The 18,178-nt window shown below is 40.6% G+C and overlaps 1 protein-coding gene across 1 annotated transcript; it reads left to right on the forward strand.

Annotated features, from left to right (window-relative positions):
• Positions 1-64: 64 nt before the first annotated feature.
• On the forward strand, positions 65-16,933 carry INSIG1 (insulin induced gene 1). Its single transcript, XM_004372758.2, has 6 exons — positions 65-751; positions 881-1,334; positions 5,101-5,225; positions 6,877-7,043; positions 7,445-7,544; positions 14,946-16,933. The coding sequence occupies exons 2-6, from the start codon at positions 911-913 to the stop codon at positions 14,973-14,975; spliced, it is 846 nt and encodes a 281-aa protein (XP_004372815.1). The 5' UTR covers positions 65-751; positions 881-910; the 3' UTR covers positions 14,976-16,933.
• Positions 16,934-18,178: the final 1,245 nt, after the last annotated feature.

An 18,178-nucleotide genomic window follows, 5' to 3' on the forward strand; every position in this document is an offset into this window, starting at 1 on the left:
GGGACCTCACGCCCTGGACCAGCCGCCCGCGTCCGAAGCCTCTCTGTTCCTGCCTCCCGGGAGCTCGGAGGATAAACTTCCCAGTCGGGTCGTGATGACGGTCCCGGAGGCCTGGCTGCTCACGGCCCCCGACCGAGGGGAGCGGGCACTCGGAGCGCCCTTGTAGGTGGAAAGGGCAACGTGCGCCCCAACGCGCGGTTAACGTAGCGAGTGGTTCCCGGTCGACCGAGGTGGTTAGCCAACCCTGCTGTTTCTGAACTTGCGTTTTCCGTTCAAACCCATTTGGTTGGATCCTGTTAACTTTTTCTGGGAGAGGCTGATTGAGGGGCCTTCGGCGGGCCGGGATGCCGGCGTGTTTTCATTGTGCCAGTTCTCAAAAGTTTCGTGGCCCATGTAAATCGTGTCTTGGAAACTTTCTGACTGAAGCAGCCAGCACGTCATGATTTATAAAAAGTAGGGGTACTTGGTAGGCGGGTAGTTTTAAAGGGTTCTGCTTTTCTTTTAAGAGAAATAATTATATTTTTCTGTCACTTTGCTTCTGCATGCCTTAAAGCAACTTATGCATTACCCAATGGGAATATGTGGGTGGGTTTTTTTATATGTTCATTTTGTGGTTGAGGAACACAGACGAAGTAACATATGTAGGTACAGTAAGTCGATTGTGGTAGCTAGGCAGTGTCTTCTACATTAGTCAGTACTAACTCCCCTGAGGAACTTTTGTTTTTACTGTATGTGTTGGCAATGAATACAGGTATAGCTTTCAGCATCTGGCTTGGGTCACACGACTTGAAGTGTAGCCTTCCTTGACTTTCTTCGTCTCATTGAAATTATATGATTTCATCTTCCCGCTCCTTTTTTTTTTTTTTTCTTTCCCTTCTAGGAAATTCCTCTCAGACTGTGGTGGGCACTGATGCCCAGATTAGACGACCACTTCTGCAGTTGTTCCTGTCCTGCCAGTGAGAGGCACAGAAAACAGCTGAGGGCCGGAGCTGGAGGGCTGGCAGCGAAAGTGGAAGAGATGATCAGTCCCTCTGTGTCCAGCCCCTCTTTGCTGGTGGACCACAGTGCCCTGAACACCAGCCCATCACACAGGCGTCACAGCAGTGGTCACAGCACTGGTGTGAGTGTCCACCGTTGTAACAGCAGCCACGCTAACAGTTGGCATCATCATTTGGTGCAAAGGAGCCTTGTGCTGTTTTCAGTTGGAGTTGTCCTAGCGCTGGTGCTCAACCTGCTACAGATACAGAGGAATGTCACCCTTTTCCCCGAAGAAGTGATTGCCACAATCTTCTCTTCTGCCTGGTGGGTTCCTCCCTGTTGTGGGACAGCAGCTGGTGAGTTAGCCATTCCTTGTTTAGTAAAAATAAAAGATGCCTGTTTTGTTTTGTTTTTTTAAAACTAACCCTCTGGAAACATTTATTTGAAAATGGAATCATCCACAGATGCAAACTGAGCATCTTCAATTTTCATATTTAGATAGAGGAAAGTGGAGCAGCGAGGATCTCAAACCCCCAGGGGTAGTCTATGCCTAAGCTCTCTCGAAGTTTGAGGAAGCTCAGTGATGGACGTGAGGCAGGGTGATAATGAACTGTTTAAGCCAATGCTCGTGCCAGACTGACTGCGATCTGGTCCCTTAGTGTCTGGGCAGGTTGAGGACAACCTCGCCTAGAGCACAGCAGCTGTCATCTACAGCTCCTGCCCTGTGGTTGGTTGCTGGCAGAACTGGTGAGCAGCAGTACCGCATTGCTATTGGCTGCGTCAGTGAACATGCTACACTGCTGGATAACTGAAAACAAATCCGTCACATGTGTTCAAGAGGTGGTTGCCAGGGGAGCGAGTTCTCAGCACTTCCTTTTGCCAGGATAGCCGAGCAAGCTGTGGCCAGAAGCCAAGTATTTTCCTCCTAGAATTGTTAAAGCTCTATAGATAAGTACTTAAGGAAAAGAGTAAACCCCTTGTTAAGAGTTTAGATTGTAGTAAACCTAACCAGTCACAAAGATGTATAACATAGCGTAGGATAAGTCTAATTGTGGACAGGAGGACTGTCTTGTCTTTAGTAGAATTTCTTGGTTATCATTTAGCCAGTTTTATAAAAATACTAAATTGATCTTCAGATTACTGGATACTTCTCTAGTCACACAGCATTCATTTAACAAACGTTTGCCAGGTGCTGTCAGTAGGCTCAACTCTGGGAGTTGTTGGAATACAAAAGTGAGTACTACAGGCTCCTCTCCTTAAGCATCCCATAGTCTGGTGGGGAAAACAAGCATGTATCTAAGTAACTACAGTATACTCTAACAAGTACTTGTGTTTTCTTTGTAGCCAGCACTTACTGACTGCTTACTAGGCTTTATATGCTTTACTTTTAATCTGTTCAACAATACTGTGCTGTAACTCCATTTTACAAATGTGGGAACTGAATCAGGGAGAGGTTAATGTAATAGTATCCAAGGGTACACAGCTAGTAAGTGGCCGAGCCACTGTATTTAAACTTGAGCAGTCTGATTCCAGAGCCAGTGTTCTTAGCTCTCTGGCTGTGTGTGCGCCTCCCTGTAATGCAGGTGTGTGGACGCACGGCGTAGTCTCAATAGACTCCAAACAGTAAGAAGCAAAGAGTCTTGAAATAGAGCACTGTGTGTCGTCTTAGCTAGAACATCTATGTTTAAGGGAGACTGTAATTATAAAGTAGTGGGTAGAATGTTTTCATCTTTGTGAGAAATACATCTAGATTTGAAATGTCATTTTCATACACACTTGGCACAGTACTTTCCTTTTTTGAACCAAAAGCTTATCTCAAATGAAAAATATTTTAGTTTAGCCTTCAATGTTTGTAATTGAAGTTTCCAGGAATATCTGAAATACAGTTCCTCATACCTTACATATTTAACTATCTAGCCAAGAACATAAGGAAAAATTATTCCATAATAACATTTTCACCTATTTAGCTTTTAACCTTAAAAGGTAAGATTAAGTTACAGTGATGACAATTGTAGAATTCCTTGGGTTCCATTTTTCAAAACTCCAAAATTAGAACTTGGCTAAACCTAATATGAAATTGAAAACTGAAAATCTTTCATCTGAGTATTTGGCTGACACAGGCTATTCCTGTGTTGTCTCTCTTTCAGGAACCTAAAGTGGCACCCTCCCCCACCATATCAAGGTGGAACTATGCCCGGCTTAAGGGCCTCGGTACTTTGGGTGTGATTTACATGGCTAACCTTTTTTTCCTAGTCCAGTCCCATTAGATCTGTATTCCCACTGTTGACCTCTGTTTTGTTCATTCCTGTCTTTATTTTTTAGCGTTTTATTTCTCTTTTGGGGTGCTGTACCTTCCCACTGATCCAAATTCTCCTGGTAGTCTATCATTCTTTAAAATTCTGGAACTTCCTAATTATCCCAGACCACAAAGTCTTCCAGTTACATAACCCTCATAATTTTACACATGAAGAAACAAACATGAAGAGCCACAACCCATTAGAGGGCAAATTGGGATTAGATGCCAGATATTCTGTTCCTGGTCCAGTGCTTTTTCTTTCACAGCTTAGGGCTTCACACGTAGGAACAATAAAGAATAATAAAAAGCAGTGTATGGTGGTCTGTCTCCCCCATTTCTCTCGTGTGCCCCTGTCTTAGTTTCTTAGGGCTGCTATAACAGAAATACCACAAGTGGGTCGCTTTAACAAACAAATTTATTTTCTCACAGTTTAGGAGGCTAGAAGTCTGAATTTAGAGCACCAGCTATAAGGGAAGGTCCTCTCTCTGTTCGCTCTGTGGGAAAAGCCTTGTCTCAGCTTCTCTAGCCAGGAGTCCTTGGAGTTGCCGGGCTTGTGGACTGGTCTGCCTCCTTCGTCTTCACAAACCATGGGTCTTCCCTTGTGTCTGGTTTTTTCTGTGCCTCATCTGCTCTTTTATATCTCCAAAGTGATTGGCTTAAGACATAGCCTACACTGATACGGCTTTATTAAAGAAAACCCTGTTCCCAAATGGAATTACATCCACAAGTATAAGCATTAGGATTTACAACACATATTTTTGAGGGACACAGTTCAATCCATAACAGCCCCATAGCACTTAACCCCAGGCTTGTCTACCCAATAGGTGCCCAGGGTGTCCTCACGTAAATGCTTTAAGCCCCTTGAAAATTAAGTCCAGTCCCACCCTGTGGGCATGTGAAAGGAGTGTCCTTTATGACCCAGCCCATCACATTCTGTTCAGCACGAATGTGAGCATCATTTGCCCAGCATCAACTCTGGGTGGTACAAGGAAGGTAAGAACTTGTGATATAACTTGTGGTCTCAAGGATATTCATGGAAGCTTACCTTTTCATTGTAAAATGGAAATAACACTTGATAAAAATAGAAGGTTAATTAGGCAGGCATTTAAGTTTTTTGTTCTTTAGGCCTGTCTGGATAATTAAACCCCCTGCTTGATTCATTTCTCTGTTTCCTGACATGTTTAACTAAATCAAGTATCAGTGATATTTATTAAACTTCTCAAAAGTTTGTTAATCAAAGAACAAGAATATAAAAGGACTCTTAATTTGACTATTATAGCAGATTAACTTTCTAGAAAGAGGACTGGAGTCCTTTATTAGTTGTTAGTTGCCGTGGAGTTGGCTCCAACTCATGGCAGCCCCACGTACAGCAGAAGGAAATGTTGCCCTGTCCTGCGCCTTCTGCTTTGTTGCCATGGAGCTGGCTCCAACTCATGGCAGCCCCACGTACAGCAGAAGGAAATGTTGCCCTGTCCTGCGCCGTGTGCATGATCGTTGGCATGTTTGAGTCCGTCGTTGGCGGCGATTGTGTCAGTGTATCTCACTGTGTCAGTTCGTTGAGGGTTTCCCTTTGTTTTTGTTGGCCCTCTACTTCACCAGGCATGATGTTCTTTTCTAGAGATTGGTTTTTCCTGATGACGTGCCCTAAGTAAGCGAATCAAAGTCTTGCTGTCTTCACTTCTAAGGAACATTCTGATTGTATTTTTTTAAGACTGATTTGTTGGTGTTTTTGGCAGTCTACACCATATACTATGTTAATAACTACAACATAGAAATCATTTCATTTTAAGCTGGTATGTTTTAATACTGTTTTCTTCTTTTAACAGCTGTTGTAGGCTTACTCTACCCCTGCATCGACAGTCATCTTGGAGAACCCCACAAGTTTAAGAGAGAATGGGCCAGTGTAATGCGCTGTATTGCAGTTTTTGTTGGCATCAACCACGCAAGTGCTGTATCCTTAAACCAACGTGTTATGTGCAGAAGATTTTCTTATATTATATGTTGAAGCAGTTTGTTACTTTTTAAGAGTATGTATTACCTCATAGGTTAATTGAAAATCGTTTTTACAAGTTTTTTTATTTTAAAGCATATTATTTAGTTTGCACTTAACAGGATTTTTAGGTCCGGTTCCTGGAGTCCTGCCAGTTCATTTCAGGAAACAGAATAATACCAGACGGGGAATGAACATACGTACTCTCTCCTTTCTCGGACAGTATTTCTTGGTTCTTAGGAGTTCATTGTATAAATTCACTTTTCTCCTTTCAGTGCAGGGACTTGGTAGTTCCTGTGGCAAAGTGAGACTGTGTGACTGTACCTGTTATAGGAACTCCTTTGTAGACGATGAGGTGGAGAAGTGGCTCTGCTTCTCTGCCTGCTTCCTGGCTCTGACCACAGAAGTCCAAGGGCCAGTCAAAAATTATTCTTTATAACAAGGGTTCCTAATATAAGATCCCAAACTTCTGGCGTCCATAGATGGAATTCATTATATGGAATAATTTGTTTCTCTGTACGTGAGTGCATTTTTCAGGAAGATGGTCTATGGTTTACAGGTCTCAAGTGATTTAGAGTTTCTGTAGAGCAGGTAGATTATATTTTAAAATCTTAGCTATGTTTTTAGAGTTACAAGTCCTTAAATCTGCTCTACCTCTATTTTAATAAGAATATTAGAAGGATTCTATAAGATATCTTGTCATTAGCTGTCGTTGAGTCAGTTCTGACTCGTGGCAACCTTATGTCCAACAGAATGAAACGTTGCTTGGTCCCATGTCATCCTTACAGTCACCGGTACGTTCGAGTCCATTGTTGCAGCTGTTGTGCCAGTCCATCTCACCGAGGGTCTCCCTCACCCTCGTTGGCCCTCTGCTTCACCAAACATGATGTCCTCTAGCAGTTGATCCCCCCTGTTGATGTGTCTAAAGCATGCGAGTTGGACAGTGTTACGTTGTGATCCATAAGGTTTTCACTGACTAATTTTCGGAAGTAGATTGCTAGTCTGTCTTAGTCTGGAAGCTGTGCTGAAACCTGTCCACCAAGGTGACCCTGCTGGTATTTGAAATACCAGTGGCATAGATTCCAGCATCACAGCAACACACAAGCCACCACAGTACGGCACACCGACAGATGAGTGGTAGATATATCTTAGCACTGACTAAATTCATGTGGTCACCAGTGAGTCAGTACTGTTGGTCTCAGTGTACTTGGCGTGGCCTTCTGACTAGGTGTTGTCATACTGTGGTCATGACGATTGTGATTGCTCACTTCAAATTATGAATAAAAAGAAGAAATAAGAATGGGACTGTAGGTGACTTCATACCAGAATATTACAGGGTTGAAATACTAGCAGAATTTTTTATGTAGCTTTCAGAAAATATATTCAAAGTTTTTTACTCAGTGATCCCAGAGGAATTTCAGGTAATTCTAATCATCACAGTAACCCTGTATCCAGCAGACCCATTGCTTAACTCACTAGGCAGTTTTTATGGATAGTGAATTATTTGGTGCACAGTAACAAAAACCCATGTGTAGTTCTTGTTTTTAAAAAAAAAAAAGTTTTTGATCTTACGAGAAATCTTAAAACTTATCCTTAACTTTTGCATCACCAGAAATTGGATTTTGCCAATAACGTTCAGCTGTCCTTGACTTTAGCGGCCCTGTCTTTGGGCCTTTGGTGGACGTTTGACCGTTCAAGAAGTGGTCTTGGGCTTGGAATCACCATAGCATTTCTAGCCACTCTGATCACTCAGTTTCTCGTGTACAATGGTGTTTATCAGTAAGTATGTGTTTTCAGATATTGATGTTTATATCCACTTCATAGAACTGTTACTTTTATTAAAAATACCTGTTAAGCTTAGGGTATGTTTTTATATTTTATTTAGCTTTTGTAAAATACATGTATTAGATAAGAAATTCTCAAACATGCTGGTTATTCTTGATTCAGATATTAAAAATGCACTGTCTGTAATTTAATGTAGAAGAAAACCAAATAGTAGCAGTGAAAGATATCATTCAGATATTAACATTTTGTAACATTGCATGGTTAGTGTGTATTCTGTATATCCCCATTAAAGAAAAACTTTAACCCAGCATTGGCCCAAACTTGGTGAAATTACCTGCTAAGGCACAAAAGTATTATAATTATATATGTATTTGTTGTTGTTGTTGTGGTTCTAGGTATACATCTCCGGATTTTCTCTATATTCGTTCTTGGCTCCCATGTATATTTTTCTCAGGAGGTGTAACAGTAGGAAACATAGGGCGACAGCTGGCTATGGTGAGTAAAACTGTATCATTTCTTAATGCTTGGGGTTTTTTAGCCTGATAGAATTGCTTTACATAAAAAACCAAACCCATTGCTGTCAAGTCAGTTCCGACTCAGCAACCGAATAGGGCAGAGTAGAACTGCCCCATAGGGTTTCCAAGGCTGCAGTCTTTATGGAAGCAGACTGCCACATCTTTCTCCTGCAGAGCAGCAAATGGATTCGAACCGCCAACCTTTCGGTTAGCAGCCAAGCGCTTAACCACTGCGCCACCAGGGCTCCTTTGCTTTACATAACATAATTTGTGTTTATATATGTCCAAATCAGATTCAAGAACAATACTTTTTGAGAAAAGAATAGGTGAAGAAAAAAATAAGTAATGATGCCAGATAATTCTTTGAGAAATTATGAAGATTTACAGATTTGTATACTTACGATATTAGAGCCAGAAAGGACGGGAGTTCCAGTGCAGCCCCTTCATTTTACTGCTGTGTTAAGTGGCTTTCCTGAATCCACTTAACCACTGTAGTCACAACAGAGAAAAAGTTATTGAAATGGCTAAAGTGAATGGTTTATAATGAGTGAGTTTCCTCCCCTCCTTCAGTATCAGAAATAGGTTTGGATGGTCATATACGGTGACACTGTGGTCCCTGAGGGTCTGTAAGTCAACATTTCTTTTTAACACAAAGAGCGTTTGCATGATGCTAAGGAAAATAGTGATCTCTTCAGCGGGACGTGGGTCTGAGGATGCAGAGGCCTTGTCTCTGCTCAGGGCCTGTTGCAGGCACAGGCCTGGGTAGAGAAGCACAGGCTCTCTGAGGGCACAGTGTACCTGCGCACAGGAGGAGACGAGCCACTTGGAGTGTGGCTATCTGTGGCCTCCGTGACTGGTGAGACGGACGGGCAGATGGCCACTCGGACCTGAGCGCAACGCCTGTCCTTACTCAAGGAGAAAGCACTAGTACCCTGACAAAGATGGAACAGCAAATGAATTCCAGGATAATTTTAAAAGTTCTTTCCAGTAGTTAAACATTGGCATTTGTGCACTTTAATAAAAGAAGATTAATTGTGGGCATTCAAATGCTATTTCTTTTATTTTGAATTGACTTGGACTCGAAGGCTTAAGTAAAATGGACTAAAAAGAAAGAAAGTAGAGTTATTGTAAGCCATTGCTCTCAGAGATAAACTCTGGGCTTTCTCAGAAAACTTATCTTGGCACCTTATGCTATTTTTAATAATGGCACTTTTATTTGTGCCAGCTGATCACTACTTGTGAGGAGCTGAACTTGAAGTCTGCTTGGCTGTTTCACAAAAATCTAAGTACTCTCTTGTTACATGAGAAACTATCTGTTCTGTAAGCCTTCACCTGAAGTACAATAAAATATTAAAAAAAAAAAAAAAATCTAAGTACTCTCAAAAAGATAGAATTTGTATTCTACTGGTTACTGAATCTAAAACATCTTTCTCTTCTCCTTTATAGTTCATCTCCTCTGTTGGTAAACAGATGAGACTCAGTTGTAAAAACTTTGTTTCTCATGTCCCTTCGTGGAGAAACAAAGGACTTTACTTTTTTTTAATATTAAAAATCTGGTCAGAAAGTCTCACGTGAAAATATTGTGCTTCTTCCTCCATGCACTCAGCTCATCCCCCCTATGATCCATCTTCTGAGTTTTCAGAGTAGAACGAGGAAACCCCATAATTGTTTTTATTACTTTGAGATTTTTTTATTCCAAATACCCTTTAATAGAGAGTTCATAATTAAGGCTTTTGGAATAAAATTGTCTTCAACCAGTTTGACTGCTGTGAAAATTAAAATACGTACCTGAATAACATTCAAGGAGTGGGTTACTTTTTCGTGACGATGGATTGCCACTGTTAGGCATTCATGATGAAGGAATTGTAGAACCAGTTTTAGGAAATCAGCATTTTGGTGGGGTAGAGATAGGAATTTCATACATGCACAAGTTTGAACATCTGGAAATGGTTTCAAAAGTATTGCTCAGATCATACCTTTTGAAAATAATACTATTTGAAGATTTATTATATAATCCTCGCTGTGCTCCTTTGATACCTATAGTAAAAATTTTAAAGATAACAGGTTGTTGTTGTGTGCCATCGAGTTGATTCCAACTCCTGGTGGCCCCATATAAGAGAGTAGAACTGCCCCTTGAGGTTTTCTTGGCTGAAATCTTTATGGAACACAGAGCTGCTTGGTGGCTTCAAACTGCCACCTTTCAGTTAGCAGCAGAACTGTTGCGCCACCAGGGCTCCTTTAAAACAGCATAGTTGGCATAATTGTAATTCTCCTTACTTAAGCTTGTTTCTCTTTTTATTGTTTAAAATGGAGGAAGCACTCTTAGTTGGATTTAAGTTGCATCTTGAAACTGGCAGAGAGAATTAATCACCTTTCCTACTAGGCCATCACAGTGAAACTCCTACCTGCACCTACCGTATTTTCTCTCTGAAAATTTAAATCCTTACCCCTGGATCCCAACTAAGGGGAAAATTAGCAGGCTTCTCAAAAGTTTGAAGCTTAGGTGCTCTTCAGGGAGGTCCTCCACAGCCAGATAGATAATCACAGCTGGTTTTACCAGTTCTGCCTGAGACTGCACCCACCCAGCATTAGTCTCTGAAGGGAATTGGTGATATTCGGGGCCACTACAGGCTGCTGCAAAGGAAGAAGAAAGCAGGGTCCTATTCTTAAGATTTTTAAATTCAATAAAGTATTGGGAAATGTGAGGAAGTATGAAGCGTTTATTAGTTAACCTGTATAGCAGTATGTCTGCAGTAAGAAATCAGGAGAGTGACGAGAATGATGGAGTGTGGCTTCTGTTAGAATTAGTCAAGCAAGTTTGCAAGGGCCTTAAAGAGCCAACGCTTAAGTGGTTTTAAAGGATTACTCAATCTGATCTGGCCAAGAACAGTAGACGTGCAGTACTCTTACATAGGAAGGACCGACATGTGTTGGGAAATAGAGAAGAGTAAGATGAGTAAAGAAATTAAAGGTAGTACTGTGGGGAGAAATCCACAGTTATTCAAAGGCATTAAACATCCTTCACATTTTAATTCAGTTGACTCTTGGATCTTACATCCCCCTGCTCACCCACTGCAGCCTGAAATCATAATACTGCCCTTCAGAATACAGGAAGGGGATCCAAAATTCATATTACTGCATCAGCAAAAAGATAACAGAAGTCAACATTGTATTCTTCATGACAATGGAATTTGAAGGATAGGAAATATTGTTTGCTTCAGAGTATGTCAAAGGCATGAAAAATAAAGGCTTGTTTTAGAAAACTGATTCCTGAGGCTTTGACTATTCCTGTCTAACTATAGTTTTTCATAGTGCTTTTTGTTTTAGAGTCCCCCTCCCCGCTCCCAGCATAAGTAACTAAACTTGCAGAAGATGGTTGTAATGAGTAGGGGTGAGGGAATTGTAGTACAGGGATCCAGCCAGGTGTGGCCTGAGGGCCCTGATGACTAGCTACCAGAACCAGCCAAGGGCTGACTGGAATTCTGTCCAGTCAGCAAAAGAACCTTCACTCACGGGAGAACTAAGTCTTCATGGCATCTTCTTAACAAATTAGGAAACAGTGTGCCTTGCTCTGCAGGTTTTTCTGTTTGTATTCTAAAATCGTCAACTTTAGAAAATGCTTAATCTCTTAATATGCTTTTGTGGAGCCTTGTAAATTTAGGCTGTGATATAAATTACCACCTAACCAGAACCTTTATTATCAGAGGCACAATTACAACATCTTTAAAAAGAGCAGCTTTAACATTTTCTCTTAAAGGGGAGTTAGATTACTGAAGTCTATATCCTTAGAACTTTCTAATTTAATTGGATTTGTAAAAGCAGGTTTACTCTTTTTCTACTCAAAATTTGAAAACACGTTTCTGTCCTTAAAACCTAGGAAATTGCTCATTGTCTCAAAAATGGAATTAATCACTACAGCTTGTTTTCAGTTACTTGGACTGTGCCCACTGTGGTTGTGTACGTGGCTGCTCTCTCCCGGAGCTGTCTTCTCTACGTTCCCTCTCATTTGTGCTGTGTAGACAAATAGTGGGACTGACTTGTTATTTTAGGGGCAGTGTTTAAGAACTAACTTGTGGTTTAAAATCAGCACATACACCACGGGTGTTTGTGAGGGGCTGTGACTGCTTAAGAAGATGTAGGCACGAAGGCAAAGAGGTTCAAGTGCTAGAGCAGTGAGTGAGTGCAGCAGTGTGTGGAAATGTGTCCAGATCTGTGTCCCCCACGGTTTATGTTTGATGCTGAGGGTGCTTTTGCCCAGAGCCCCCAGCTTCCCTCTCCCTCATTCTCTGTCAGTGCTCTTAACACGCATTTTCTGTTCCCCTTTCTCAAAAAGAAATGTAATTATTTTCAAAGATAACCATGCCCAGAAGCTACCATTAGCTTTGCTTACAGTCCGGTGGTTCTAGGAGCTTTTCCGATATGGTATTTCTTTGTTTTCCCTCCATGCCATTGTCATTTGTGTCCAGACATAAAATTTATTCGTGTGTCACCAGCCTGTATGTTTAAAAGAAAATAATGAGTCTGTAGCCATCATTTTATAGAATTTTTTTTTGCAGGTCAAAAATTCTTTTTTTATATTTTTATTTTTATTGTTGTGCTTTAAGTGAAAGTTTACAATTCAGGCTAGTCTCTCATACAAAAATTTATACGCACATTGTTATGTGACCCTAGTTGCTGTCCCCATACTGTGCCAGCACACTCCTCCTTTCCACCCCAGATTTCCCCTGTCCATTCAACTAGTTCCTCACCCTCTCTGCCTCCTCACCTCGCCTCTGGACAGGAGCTGCCCATTTAGTCTCATGTATCTATTTGAGCTAAGAAGCACACTCTTCACGAGTATCATTTTATGTTCCATAGTCCAGTCTAATCTTTGTCTGAAGAGTTGGCTTCAGGAATGTTTTAGTTTTGGACTAACAGAGAGTCTGGGGGCCATGTCTTCTGGGGTCCCTCCAGTCTCAGTCAAACCATTAAGTCTGGTCTTTTTACTAGAATTTGAGTTCTGCACCCCACTTTTCTCCTGCTCTGTCAGGGACTCTCGTGTTCCCTGTTAGGGCAGTCATTGGTAGTAGCCGGGCACCATCTAGTTCTGGTCTCAGACTGATGGAGTCTCTGGTTTATGTGGCCCTTTCTGTCTCTTGGGCTAATTCTTTCCTTGTGTCTTTGGTGTTCTTCATTCTCCTTTACTCCTTTTTTGTTTATTGCTATTTGTCATTTGAAGTCTTTTCTCCCCAAAAAAAGTAAGGCTTCAGACTTCCAACAGCCATAAATTGTGGATCCACTTCCTGTTGTCCAGCATTCCACAGCAATACGTGGCTGAAAAAAGTTGTGCTTCAGCATCAGCATAAAATTTAATTTGCCCTTCCTGTTTTTATTGACCCAGTTAGCTGCTAATGGTCATAGTAACAACAATATTGTTACTGAGGATGAACATTTACTAAGCACCTATACTACATTAGGCATTGTGCTAAACATTTTCATTATTATCTAATTTAGTCCTCGTAACACAACCAAATGAAGTAGGAACTATGAGCCCATTTTAAAGATGAGGAAATTGAAGCTTAGAAGATTAAACTTGCCCAAGTGGCAGAGATGGGCTTTGAACCAGGTCTTCACTGTATGCCTGAGTGCCCTTTCCAACATATAGCTCATGTCTTGCCATTCATCTAAATGTTTTTCCTAGATTTGCTGCAGGATCCCATCTTGCCATTTAAGATACGTTGCTGTTAGGCAGCACTGGTGAAACTTAGCATGCTGACTGTGACAGCAGTCTCGGGCTGACCCTGCTGTCATCACTGTGGCCGTTTGTATTCTCACTCGAATACCAACCTAAGTGTAGCCTCCCCTAGACCATAGCTTCTGAAATTCTGTTATCTACTTGTTTATCAGCACATTAGTGAACAGGTAGTAAAATTGGATGACAGTTTTATTTCCAGGTGGTTAATGAGCGTTCGCGCGCTCTGCTTTCTCCAGCTGAAGTTTGTTTACAGCTTTCCTCAGGTCCTACTTAACATTGTAATGCTTTCCAGGGACCGATTTTTTAAAGCATGTATGCCCCCCAGAATGTCTTATTGTGTCTGTGTCCCCAGGGTAGTAATTAGCAGACCAGAACTCCTGGGTGACTTAACCAAGAGTCTTGAAGTTTCCTGCGTATCTGTTTAAATGAGAAGATCTTATGGTTTTCTAGATAAGTAATCTTAATGTCCATCTCCTTCATCTTAATGCGTGATTGCCTAGAAGGGGGACGTTGAGTAAAATGGAAAGACTTTAGATTCAGAGGAAAAAATATTTGCTCACTAAAGTTCCTCTTCTGCCCTCTAGTATTTCTGTGACCTTAGGAAAGTCATTTTAATCTCTTTGGATCTGTTTCTTCAGCAAGGAAACATCCATTCTATATTGAGAGCTTATCATGTGGTGCCTGGCAGATGGTACTAACTGTAGTATCGACTTCACAGGGTTTTTGAGAGGATCTAATGAGAAAGAATTGGTAGAAATGATTCCTAAGCTGTAATTAAAGCGCTATGTTAATTTAAGGTGGAGCTGTTATTATTATTCGGTATTATAAAACGTGACCTGTTTCAAATATCTGTTTCACCACACTGCTGGTAGAGTAGTTATAATGGAGGCATCAGACACTAATAAAGATTTACGGCAGATACCTCCCTTTCTTCACATAAACAAACTTAAATTACAGGAAGTTATAACTTGTAGGAGCACCTAGAATAAGCATCATCCTGTGCTTTGATTTTGGAATCCTGGTGGCGCAATGGTTGAGCGTTTGGCTGCTAACCGAAAGTTCAGCAGTTTGAATCCACCAGCTGCTCCTTGGAAACCCTATGGGGCAGTTCTACTCCTATAGGGTCGCTATGAGTTGGAATTGACTCAACGGCAGTGGGTTTTGGGGTTTTTTTATGCTTTGATTAAATTGACTGTTTCCTTTGTATAGATATTAAATTAGTCATACTTTCAGTAATATCTTACACTTACATAATAATCTGTCTGAACAGCTTTACAAAGTTATTTCATTTAAGAGGGAATTATGCTAATTTTATAGAAACGAGAACCACGGTTCTAGAGCCAGAGTGACTGTAGGATCCTGAGGCCCGTGGCTGGCAGAACTCCAGTCTTTCGCTCCAGTTCTTCCCACTTTTCTAGTGTGTCTCGGTCCTTTACTGCAGTCACTTGTGTTTTTAATGTTTTACCCTTTACGACATACTTAATTGATAATTAAAATATACGTTTTGTGCTGATTTTCTTTTACTGTATTATTAAAGGAAAGAGAGGCAGTTGTGTGGTAGCACTCATATTGAAGTTAAATTACATATTTTAAATGCTTACTGAAGTCTTTTTATCTTTTTTTTTTTTTTTTGCTTTTTATCTGTAGGGTGTCCCTGAAAAGCCACATAGTGATTGAGCCTTCAAACCCACTGATTTCTGAAGAATAAACATGATTTGGGAAGAAACTCTGTGATACTGGATTGTGGCAAAGATGATCTTTTTCCTAAATAATCTGTTTAGATTGGGCTGCCAGTACAGATGACTCCTGGAAAAGTATTCACTATTTTAGAATGGCAAGTGGAAACAGTAACTGCGTATCTTGAAATCTGACCTGGATTCATGGCACTTGTACCTGTCTGTGCTCTGGGAAATGTGATCCAGGCTGTGGGTGGGAGTTGAGGCCAGGGGCAGTTCCCCAAGTATTAGATTTCATTTATGTCATTAAAACAAGTTGCCATATTTCAAAGCCTTGAACTAAAACTTAATGACCAGCTATTGATTTTGTATCAGTGCCCAAAGGAGACAGGTTGATGGTGCTTAACAAAGACAAGTATGGTATAATAAGAATAATATTTATCCAAAAGTTTTTTAAAATAGGGTTGTGTTTTAAAAAAAAAAAAATGCCTGTGTGGGGGACTGTGCTCTGAGTGGGGTCATGGCGTTGCGGGGTATCTGGGGCCCCGCCCCCTCAGCGCGGGAGCATGCACACTCACACTCACGCACACTGAGGTGCACAGCATCAGGATGGGAACTAGGTTTCTCCTTATACCCGTGGAGTTTTGTGTAGACAATCTTACTGAAAGCAAAAGGCAATGAAAAGTCATAATTCTACACTAGTCTGTAGAAATTTTCACCTCAGTTTATGAAATTGTATTCAAAATCCATAATCACCTAAAAGTGAATATATCTCTGCTATGTATTGCAGTCTTAGTGAGCCAAAATGATTAGTTTCTTTGATACTCCAGAAGAGAGATTACTATTTTTTTCACAGCCCTATAGAATTTGCAATCTGTGATTGCCTTGTAAAAAGACGAGTGCGTATGTCACTACGTTAAAAACATTTGGTGTTTCTAAATAGTCATATTGGTGAGCACAATGTATTCATTTACTGACGTAGACCATTCAGACCTAATTTGCAAGCATTGGGTCTTAAACTTCAAGTGCAATGTATAAAACCAATCTGAGCCTTCTATTCTCTTAAAATATTTATTTTGTTTGTAATGTATGAGATGTTAAAGAGAGGGGTTCTGCATTCATTTCAGTGCTGCATGAAGGCAAAATTCAGCAATAATTTCTTTCAGCTGCAAAGTTACTTTATTGTTGTACCTTCCACTGAACCCTATCCTTTGAAATACTCCAGTTTTGTGCTTTGAGTATACTTTTAATTTTTACTTACAAATTTACCTTTTGTATTATGCAATTTAAATGTTTTTGGTTTGTTTTAAATTCTGTTAAAGTGGCTTGATTAAAAGACTTTCCTTTTAAATAGAAGTCACCAGTCAGCAGAATGGAAGTTTAGACTATCTTGCCTGTGAGTGTTGATGTATGTATTTGATTTTGTTTATGTGTTGACCCTGGTTGGGTTGTTTTGAGAAAGATACCTTGGGAGTAAATTTTAGGTTACTATAGCTAATTTGTTTTAGAGGAAATTTGTTTAAAAGAAAGTGGCATCATTCTGAACTTTGGAATGATCCCTTATAAATTTTCTGAAATTGAAAATAGTTATGTAAAAAAAGTTTTCAATGAACATGTCGGCATTTTATGAAAAACCAGAAGTTATTAAGTGAAAGCAGTGGATGAATCTTTAAAATATGCTTGATCACGCACAAACAGTAAGTATTTTTTTCTCTTCAGCTGGAAATCTATGTTAGAAATAATGTAGCCCAAGAAAATGTGAATCTGAAGAATTTCTTTGCCAATAATTTATAGGAAGTCCATGAACCAAAGTGATTTGAGTTTGTAAAATAGTATGAACAAACTTTGCACTATACCAGATTTGAACATCTAGTGAGATTCACATACATCCTAAGTTTTCAACATTGTGTTTTTTTGCATTCATTTTTTACTTTTATTAAAGATTCAAAACCAACAGTAGTACTTGTTGGATTTTTCTTTAAAGGGTATTTTCTGTGTATTATGTTAGCATTTGGAATGGAAGAATATTTTATAGCTCTTCAAATTTTACTGAAAATTTTACCGAATTTCAACACAGCTTCTTGGAAAAAGATAATATAACTTGAGTACATTTTCTCCTTGTAGTGAAAGTTAAGTGCTGTAAAAAGCTAACTTTAACCTCCCACTTGTCCACCACCTTCCCACTGATAGATTGAGGCGAGGTGTCTGCTTAGGACATTCTGTCCTCTCCCAGGAGTGCTGGTGTCTGTCTTTGAGTGAGAGGGTCTTTGCCTCTCCAGTCTGCGATTTGTACCCGGGAGCATCTGGGCTCAGAGCAAACAGAGCCCAAGAAAAGGTGAGGAGCATCGTGTGTAACAGCCAAGAAAGTAGATGCACAGCGTGGATGACAGAAACTGCATTTTTCTCAGTTCTTCCTGGACTGAAAGTAGCCTATAATTTGTAGCATTCAGTATGTTTCACCCTTTTTATGTGACCATTCCACAAGTATTTGTTGACTGCCTGCTTAGTGTTGTGTGCTGTGCTGGGTCTGAGGTGAAAAGACATTCACAAGACAGTATAACCTCTTGCCTTCAAGGTGCTTTCATTCGGCCAGGGGAGTCAGAGAAAAAACAACAAAAAAAGAACCAGGGAGAAAAATGTGAAGCTTGGAGGGGTACATGAAGGAAACAAAGAACCAAGAAAAGGATGGGGCGGGGGGGATATATTTAAGATAATTCATGAAAAAGAAATAACCGATATGTATAATTTTGGCACATTAGCGGCCAAGAAGCAGTTGCCGTTTGAGTTGGAATACTGGTCACACAAGCTCTTAGGAGGGGTAGTTTCCTAGTGTGACTTGACCCCCGGTAGCGAAAAGTCTGCGCATCTTGCAAGGCTTGCCTCTGCTGCCAAATGAGAGCTTCAGGAAGCAGTCTGAAATTTGCCCCTGGCGTGGTATTGACAGGGAAGCTTAAGAAAAAAGAGATACTGGGGAGGGAAGACAAGTGTATAATCCCATCTAGAGGGGCAGTGGTGGGCTTTTAATAGTGGCTGATACATTTCAGGAGCCCTGATAGTATAGTGGTTAAGAACTCAGCTGCTAACAGAAAGGTCGGCAGTTCGTATCCACCAACTGCTCCTTGGAAACCATATGGGGCAGTTCTACCCTGTTCTACAAGGTCACTTGCTATCAGTTGGGGTTTTTTTTTTTTGGTTTTTGGATGC

The sequence above is a fragment of the Trichechus manatus genome, unplaced genomic scaffold (assembly GCF_000243295.1).
Source record: "Trichechus manatus latirostris isolate Lorelei unplaced genomic scaffold, TriManLat1.0 scaffold00020, whole genome shotgun sequence".
NCBI classification, from domain to species: Eukaryota; Metazoa; Chordata; class Mammalia; order Sirenia; family Trichechidae; genus Trichechus; species Trichechus manatus.